Source organism: Anopheles bellator, chromosome X, assembly GCF_943735745.2.
Source record: "Anopheles bellator chromosome X, idAnoBellAS_SP24_06.2, whole genome shotgun sequence".
Classification (NCBI taxonomy): domain Eukaryota; kingdom Metazoa; phylum Arthropoda; class Insecta; order Diptera; family Culicidae; genus Anopheles; species Anopheles bellator.
In genome coordinates, this window is record NC_071287.1 from 74,817 (window position 1) to 84,464 (window position 9,648).

Sequence of the window (9,648 nt, forward strand, 5' to 3'; positions counted from 1 at the left end):
GCGCCCCCCTACCACCCGACCACGTGGGATGACTGACTGACGCACGGCGCCAACACTGATTCACACACTGGGCAAGGACGGCGGTAAGGACGGCGGCGACCTCCGTTGGCTCCATAGTTCTTCGTTCACCAACAATTGCGTTGCGTTGAATAAATTAATTGATTTTCTTGGGGCCGCCGCGATGCTCAATCAATCAACTTCGTCCACCGCGTGGTGGGTCCACGGGCAGCCCCACACGGGGTACGGGGTGGGGTTCGGGGGCATGTGTATACTTGCGGGTGTACCTCCATAATTAGATTTTTCATTTTCGTCGACGCTAGTTAGGCCGCGGCGTAGCGCCAGTACAAAGCTTCGCTGGGTGGGGTGTGCGGGGGGGGGGGGGGGGGAGGTAAAAGTGGGGGGGCGCGGGGTTGACTTTTCTCTTTTCTATGGGCCAAAAGGGGGGGGGGGAACCGTTCGTCGTTGGGTAAGTACGGCAAATTTGGTACATCGTTTCCTCGAAACTCCCGTGGGATGGACGTCCTTGCTGGGACGTGGCCGCCGTCTGTATAGGGTGCCCCCCATCAAGTGTTGGGATTTTAAAGTACCTCCGATTACTTGACTATTGAAACGTCAAACTTACCGTATTTTTCCGTGTGTAACGCGCACCCATAGTTTAAGATAAAAAAATTGGAAAAAAAGTTTTTTATTATACATTTTTCAGATATGTGATATCCAACAAACACCAAATGATAATAATGTATTATTTTAAATGTTCTATAAATATTCTAAAGTAGACTAAAGATAAAATGCGTATACATTGCAAAAGACATACTAGTATTATATATTTCATAATAATCTTCAAACTCAGATTCACTGCTGCCTGACAAATTGATATTCTCTAATTGCTGTTCAATGTACTCTTCATTGTCACTTTCTGAAAAGGTACATTGTGACAATGAAGTATCCGGAAATTTGTGATTTAAAAAAAATGCATTTTTATAAATCACAAATTCCCGGTACTTATTTGACAGAATGTATGTAAGATAGAAGACCCCCTAATTTAGGTATATATTATATGTAACAATATTGTGTGGATAATTATATTCCTAACAAATGTTTCATTTCTTAATTTATTCAATAATACCATAAAATATTTGTATATTTAGAGGAGACCAAATTTTTACTCCCCTGTTATAACGCGCACTCAGATTTTAGGACTCAAAAAATTGAGAAAAAGGTGCGCGTTATACACGGAAAAATACGGTAATTGTGAAAATTAGAAAAGTTTACTAAAAACGCTATAAAGTTGCGGAAAATTGGGAATTATTAAAAACTTATTTAACCAAAGTTCCAAAGAGGAATACTAGCAGCCGACCACCCTGTAGGTTCCGAATGTGAGTCACACACCGTGCCAGGGATAGACACAGAGTGCACCCCGGCCCTCGTCTGACCCGCCGTCCGTTAAAAGTTACATGCAGGCTTGGGTGATCGCGTCCCCTGGATTCGTCCTTAAGCGCCCGGCTGGCGTTCTAGGAAGTCCCGGGGTGTTCCACATTTCCGTCGGCCAGCGGTGGTGGGGGTCAGTCTACTTGCCGGTGCCGCGTGCCTGGCGACCGCCAATAACAGGCAGTAAATTGAATCCGGAAGTCATTCGACGACGGTTGTGGCGGGCGGCGGAACCGGACGCATCCGGTAGGTTATCGTCTTCGGCACAATTTTTGGCTGGCCTCCTGTTGGTTCATCCTGGCGAAACGGTGGTGGGCGTGTTTGCTCTGCCTCGGCTGCGGGCAGATGGAGCCAGATAGAGAGTGCTTCAGGTCCGTGTGGCCCGTTACTTGTGTCGTACTTTCGTCAGACTTTTCCACGGCCTACACCAGAAGGTGACCACGACTCGGTAGCCCGAGGAGTTTGTTCACTTTGTTCAACTTGGTCCGGGCAGCGGAAGTCACTGACTCATTTACGATGTCCCAAAGAAGTTCCTTATCAATGAGGACGCTCTTTCCACGTAACGAAACGATTAATACCATCTCCTTAATTTGTTTTTTTCGTTTTATCTAGGTGCAACAAAAGTCCACGAGTGACGCCGACCAATTGCGCGCGCGTTCCGTTTCGCGATAGCAGCTACCGATCGTGAAGTGTCTCAAGTGCTTTAAGGAGCCACCAGTGGGCTACGAAACTGTCAATCTCAATCGTGTGTCTTCCCAGCCCGAAAATACGCGCGCGAAAACGGCAGCAAGTGCCCGGAACTCCCGCAGTCCACGGAATGCCCGCCAATCGCAGGCAGCGCAGGGCAGGCCATCCGAAATCGGGAGTAGGAGTCGAAAAACTGAACAGTGGCATTCCGGGCCGATGGTGTGCCGTGAGTGCGAAGTGATGCGATCGAGGCTCGCGGACGGGTCGCAGCGTCCCGGACGCGTCCAGCGTCGGCAGCGGCTCTACAGCTTCACCTGCCATTGGTCGTGGTTGTTGCTGGTCGGAGCGGTCCTACTGCTGCACCACCTGACCGATGGGGATCAGACACAGCAGCAACCGGAGTCCCAGATGCGTAGCGGCGGCGGCGGTGGCGGCGGTGGTGGCCGCGCTCGCAGCGTGACCAACGGCGAGGCGGGGGGCGGTGGGGCGCGGGGTCAGTCTTCGCGCCGGCCCCAGACTGCCGGACCCGCGGGCCAGCAGTCGGTGATGGCGAATGACATCGAGTGTCCCAGCTTTACCGAGAACTCGGCCTGCCCGTGCTACAAGTTCGAGGACGGTAAGTCTGAGCGTCTTCTTTGCGGCTTTTTTTGCGGAACGGGAACGGTGTGGGGAGGGGGCACGGATGCGGCGGAACAATGGCCCCCGGGCCAGCCGGCAGGAATGAAAACAGAGGACATTACGTAAGAGCAACAAACACGGGAACCGAACGAACACGAACATCGAGCAAATTACTCAACGCTTCCGGCGTTCAAAGTTCTGCTTCCTTTTCATATGTCACAATCCACGGGTTTTTGAGAAGCATGTACGCTGTGACGTGTGCCGAAGGAGGGGGAAGGAGTGCCGAGTGGCCGAGGGATGGAATTTTGTTTCCCGGGTTTTGCGATGTTCCGTTCCGAAACGCCGGGGCACATGTTGAGCCGGAAATGAGCCTCGAGGATGTTTCGGAGCATACATACACGCACGCGTCGCAGGACGACGACGTGTGCCATTACGAACCTGGATGCCCTCACCAACATCCTCACGCTCCACTCGTGAGGCTTTCGACCATAGGATGGCCGTGGTTCTAATCGTCCTGTACTCACGGGAGGTTCCATGTCCGTTTTCGGGTATTGTTAACAACTTACAGGAAAGGCGAGTTCATCCTAGTGGCGCCGTCTTTCAGGGCTGTGACCGGTCTTCAATTACTGTACATTGTTCTAATGTTTCAGGTATCTTTCTGGAGTGTCCCGGAATCACCTATGCGGCGCTCCGGGCCACCCTGCGCATCATCACGTCGCCGATCCAGTCGCTGTCGGTGTACGACTTCGACCGGTCCGTGAAGGCGCTCCCGGCCGACCTGTTCGGGGGCAACCCGAACGCGGCCGGCGAGACGGTCGCGGGTCCCGACGCGTCCGCCAACGTCAGCATCCGGCAGCTGCAGTTCTCCCACTCGAGTCTGAAGCTGCTGAAGCCGAACAGCTTATTAGCGCTGCGGGCGCACCTCGAGAGCTTGAGCATTGTGAATGGAAAGCTGACCGAAGTAAGTATAGGGGGCGGGGGTGGGGTTGGGGGCGGCGCAAGTAAACTCCCTTGAATTTCTCCTCCCCCCTTCTGTCTGTCCCGCTGCCGTAGGTTCCGTCGAAAGCCATCGCCGGGCTGAAGAAGCTGCTGGTGTTGGATTTCGACTCCAACGAGATCGGCGCCCTCGAGGAGTACACGTTCTACGGGCTGCACCTGGTGAAGCTCAACCTCAAGGGCAACCGGATCGAGCGGCTGCCGGTGAACGGGCTCGCCGGCCTCGAGGACACGCTGGCCGAGCTGGACCTGTCGGAGAATCGGTTGCGTCAGTTTCCGACGCTGGCGTTGCGGCGACTGGAGAACCTGCGACTGTTGCGGCTGTCGATGAACGAGATCGCGTCGCTCGAGCCGGACGATAGCTTCACGCGGTTCGGCGCCCTCTCGTTTCTCGACCTGAGCCAGAACAATTTCGTCGAGCTGTACGGGGATTTCTTCGGCACGTTCCCGTTCCTGAAAACGCTCTCGCTGTACAGCAACTTCATCGAGACGGTGCACCGGGATGCGTTCGCGTCGCTCAAGGAGCTGCAGTCGCTCGACCTGAGCCACAACAAGATCGTGTACCTGGACGCGGAGGTGCTGGCGAACAATCGGCGGCTGCACACGGTCGACCTGAGCCGCAACCACCTGCACTACGTGAGCGGCGTGTTCGCCAACTTGCCGGTGCTGCGCGAGATCTTCCTGAGCGAGAACAACATCCTGGAGCTGACGGATGACTGCTTCGTGAACTCGAGCAGCGTGAAGGTGATTTACCTGGAGCACAACTCGATCCAGCGGCTCGGCACCGAGACGCTCCTGACGCTCACCAGTCTGGAGCAGTTGTTTCTGAGCCACAACCTCATCCACCGGGTGCCGGCCCTCTTCTTCGACGCTACGCCCGAGCTGCACTCGCTGGCGCTCGACGGGAACGCGCTGGTCGAGCTGGACGTGCGGCTGTTCCGGCGGCTGGCGAAGCTGCGCGAGGTCCGCCTCAACCACAACCGGCTCGGGCAGATCCGCGAGGCCCTGTTCGCGCCGGTCGCCGAGCTGATGGAGCTGCACCTGCAGAACAACGAGCTGCGGGTGATCGAACGGGGCGCGTTCCGGCGGTGCCGGCTGCTGCAGTACATCAACCTGCAGGACAACGCGCTCGAGGACATCGACACGATCTTCGCGGGTGGTGGCGCGGGTGCCAACCAGTCGCCCCTGCTGGATGTCACCACGCGCGGCAAGCTCGTCAGCGGCCGGGGAACGGACCCGTTCGCCGATCCAGGCTCTCCGGGCCAGGGCCAGGAGTCGGCGCTGCTGTCGATTCAGCTGAACTCGAACGCCCTGAAGTACCTGCACGGGCAGGCGTTCCGGGGGCAGACGAGCGTGCAGATGGTGTGGCTGGAGAACAACCAGCTCAAGTCGCTCGACCGGCTGCTGTTCCTGGAGATGGTGCACCTGGAGAAGCTGTACCTGCGCAACAACACACTGGTGTCAATTGAGACGGGCACGCTGGATCCGCTGGCGCGCCTCAAGTATCTGGACCTAAGCCGCAACCGGCTCAGCGACCTGTCGGCGGAAGTGTTCCGCAACCTGACCGAGCTGGAGGAGCTGTACCTGGGCCACAACCTGATCGAGTCGCTGCGGGCCCACGTATTCGGACGGCTGCGTGGTCTCCGCACGCTCGACCTGAGCTACAACAACCTGCAGACGCTCGGGGCGGCCACGTTCCAGCCGGCGCTTCCGGTGAGTGTCCTGAACCTGCGGGGCTGCAACCTGACCCGCCTGGAGCCGGGCGTTTTCCGGGGCCTGGACAACCTGAACGAGCTGACGCTGGACGAGAATCTCCTGTCGGCGGGGGAACTGCGACAGATCGAAGCCAGCTCGGTCCGTACGCTACGGCTCGGGGCGAACAACTTCACTGAGCTGGACGGGCATGTCCTGGAGCGGTTGCCTTCGCTACAATCGCTGTCGCTGGTGCGCTGCAATGTGTTGCTGCTGCCGGTCAGCGTCCTGCAGAAGAACGTGAACCTCGTCAAGCTGGACCTTAGCTTCAACCAGCTGCGGCAGCTTCCGCGCAACATCTTCACGGGGTTGAACGTGTTCCGGGAGCTTCGGCTGCACAGCAACGCCATGTCCGAGCTACCGTTTCTGGCGCTGCTCAACGTGTCGACGCTGGAGGTGCTGACCCTGTCCCACAACCAGCTGACGTTTGTCGATTTCTACCGCCTGGGCGGGGTGCCGAACCTGCGGACGCTCGATCTGCACGAGAACAGCATCACGTCCCTGTCCGGGTTCAGCACGGACACGCTGCCCCACCTGGACACGCTCGACCTGAGCGGCAACCTGCTGCTCGCGCTGCCCGAGTACTTCTTCAAGCACTCGACCAACCTGCAGCGCATCGACCTGTCGCTGAACCGCTTCGGCCAGATACCGAACGAGGCGTTGTCCGGGGGGTCGCTCGCTCGGCTCGCCTGGCTCAACCTGAGTGGCAACCCGCTGCAGCGGATCTCGACCGACGGGCCCGACCAGCAGCACTATCCGCACCTGAAGGAGCTGTACATCCGCTACACGAACCTGTCGATCGTGACCAGCAAGGACTTTGCGATCTACCCGGCGCTGCAGAGCCTGCACCTGGTGCAGAACCGGATCAACCGGATCTCGCCCGGGGCGTTCTTTGCCCTGGTCAACTTGCAGCTGCTCGATCTGAGCGTGAACGAGCTGGAGCTGCTGCCGAAGGAGCGCCTGCAGGGGTTGCGGTTGCTCGAGGTGCTCAACATCTCGACCAACAGCGTGAAGGAGTTGGACGAGTTCGCGCAGGACCTGCAGAAGCTGCGCGTCCTCGACGCGTCCTCCAACCAGCTCGAGCGCATCCAGAAGAACACGCTGCGCCACCTGGTGGCCCTGCAGGAGCTGTACCTGTACGGTAACCGGCTCGTGACCGTGTCGTCCGACGCGTTCCGTACGCTGCGTGCCCTCACCACGCTCGATTTGCGCAAAAACTACTTCGAAACGGCCCCCTTGAGGGCCCTGAAGCCGCTCGAGACGCACCTTCAGCAGCTACGCATCGAAGGTAAACATCTGTGACCCAAGCCTGTGATGAATCCCCACGTTCTTGACCATACTGCCCTTCTGCCCTTCGTCCCGACAGACAATCCACTGGTGTGCTCGTGCGATACGCAGGAACTGTGGGAGTTGCTGAGCGATCACCGGAAGTGGACCCGCGACTACGACGCGGTGCGCTGCGAGCAGCCACCGGAGGTGCAGGGCAAACGGTTGCTCGCGATGGAACCGCAGGAGTTCTGCGACGTGCCGCTGATCCTGAAGATCGCCATCCAGGACATTCAGCCGTACTCGGTGCTGGTCTCGTGGCAGAGCCGCGAGCACTCGGGTCTGCACGGGTTCCACATCATCTACCATTCGCTCGACACGGTCGAGGATGTAAGTGCACACCCATTTCATCCCCGACAACGCTACTACTAGGACTTTGCATTCATTCACTGGGGCTTATGAGTTACGTTGACAGCTACTACTCATCTAGCCTAGTTTTAGGTTTTTTGGTTAAATGTCGAGTTTTGTTTCTGGTTCTGGTACTTTTGCGGGTAGGATCTGAAAGGTGTGGTTTACTATGAGATTATAAGACCTAATGAAAATAGAAAATATTCAGATATTGCTCCTTCGAACATACTACTTGTTGAATGAATTATTATGAATTATTTCCTGAAGTCCTGATACACGTGCCTCTCGTTTCGATTTCGAGCAGATCCGCGGCAAGACGCTAAACCGCTCGTCGAGCTCGGCGAAGCTGGCCCGGTTGTCGTCGAACACGCGCTACCTGATCTGCGTGCTCGGGCTGAGCAACTGGTTGACGTACCACGGGGACATCAACGCGCTGCTCAACCAGTCCAACCAGCTGCAGAACCAGATCCTCAACAGTGGCTCGGCGCTGCACAGTGGCTACGCGAACGGCGAGCTCGACGCGTCCCTGTCCAACACGCTGCTGTCGCTGATGATGGACACGCCGACGTCGCGCTGCACCGAGGTGCGCACGCTGGACGCGATCGGGCCGAACCCGCTGGCCGAGGTGGACGGGATGTCGAGCGAGAGCATCATCCACTCGATCCTGACGCGCCGCCTCGGGCTGATCGTGGGCTGCTGCCTCGGCATCGTCGTCTTCATCGTGCTCGTCTCCGTGCTCGGCTGGCTGAAGATCAAGAAGCAGCGCCTTGAGGCGGCCAAACGCCAGCAGCAGCCCCACCAGCCCGAGTTCATCTCCTACCGCCACTTCTCCATCCCGAACGACGAGCACGGACGCGACGGGATCGCCCGCGATGGCGGCGCGTCGATGTCGAGTGCCGCCACGTTCCTGCAGACGCCCGACGGCCACCCGGCCTTCATTTCCGGCACGGTGCTTGGCACGACCACCACCGTGGGCGCCGTGGGCGGCGCGGACGAGCGCAAGAAGCTGTTCATCACCGACAGTTGAATGTGCGCCGCCGGATCCTGGACCCGCACGCTGCCCGCCGCTGAGCCGTTGAGAAGAACTCTTTCGGAAACTTTGGCTTTCTAGTCAATTAAATTGCATTCCCGCGCACACCCCGCCCACATCCGAGCCCACGATCACTAACGCGTGTGTAACACTCACCAGGTAGGTGGTTGACCTTAACACGTTGGCGGTTCCAACAACACCCCGATTTTCCCGAACAAACAACGACAATGCCGAGGAAGAGGAAGAGGAGGTGGAAGAGGAAGAGGAAGGAGTGCTTTGAAGCAACCAATCGCAAGATCTAAAATAGAACGTAATCAAACAATAAGGTAGAGGAGGGTAAAAGTAAGCGAAATGGAAACAAAACTACGTAGTCATACGCAGCCAAACTGATGCTCAATCTTTGGAAATCAAACGGACGGTGGCGGAACCGAAGGAACTAGCCAAATTTAGTAAATAGCCTTTTAATTCGACGTGACAGCCTGCGGTGAGCTTTCGAGTGACCTAACGAGTGGAGATGGAGTGAATGAGACGGGGCGTGGGGTAAATTACCGCATTACTAACATCAGCAACTTGAACCTAGTAAGAAACACACGACCATTACAGCCCACGTGGCCGGGTGGCTATAGGCTAGACTAGAGTAGAATAGACTAGGATATTATATACACAGTGGTATATAGTGGCATAGTGGTATATATAGGGGCGCGCATCCGAACCGGAAAGAGAGAGAGACAGAGAGAGAACGCAGACCTGTTGTCGAAGGAGGCCTTTTCCCGTTTTCCCCCCGAACGGGCAGGCACATCCGCGAGTCAACGAAGTGGTGCATCCTTGAGTTGCGAATTCGATGCCTTCCTCAAGGCTCTCGCATCTGTAGCAGTGAAATGGAGATGAAGTGCTGTAAATAGTACCGTGCATTGGGCACGGTGGAGAGATTCAAATGAAGAAACTGTAACTGTGCGCAAGCAACTGGCACTGGATCATTAGGCAGTGTGTGCGAAGGTGACAGTGCTCGTATCCTGGTTTTACAAAGGTCTTAGCCCTAGCCCTAGGTCAGGGTTTGCGAAGGATGTGCACGTTGACCACGCAGCAATTTTTTACCAAAGCTTCCAAGCTCACGGAGTCCCCGGATGAGAGTGGCCAACACCGCGATACGATCCACTAGCCAGCCTAGTCTCGACTCGACTGTTCGGAAAAATTCGGCGCCGGAATGAACGGGGCCACTTGCCACGTGTTTGCTATATTTCGATGCTTTTCTAGTGCGCATCGACACAATGGTCGATGCCCAGCACGGATATCGCAGCCTCCGGTCTCGGTGGAGTCTGATCTATTAGGGAACATCCCGTTTTTTTTATTTTTGGTTGCTCTCTCGTTTGTTTCGGAGAGTTTTGAGCGGTAGGTTTTGCTAGCCGCGTCACGCTATTGGTCTACCCCATGACCCTACACCCCGCTCTATCACCCTCTTGCCC

General features: G+C 56.5%; 1 protein-coding gene across 1 annotated transcript; it reads left to right on the top strand.

Annotated features, from left to right (window-relative positions):
• Positions 1-2,355: 2,355 nt before the first annotated feature.
• LOC131213191 (toll-like receptor 6) lies at positions 2,356-8,182 on the top strand. Its single transcript, XM_058207186.1, has 5 exons — positions 2,356-2,731; positions 3,384-3,694; positions 3,787-6,769; positions 6,848-7,137; positions 7,460-8,182. The coding sequence occupies exons 1-5, from the start codon at positions 2,356-2,358 to the stop codon at positions 8,180-8,182; spliced, it is 4,683 nt and encodes a 1,560-aa protein (XP_058063169.1).
• The last annotated feature ends 1,466 nt before the right edge of the window (positions 8,183-9,648 follow it).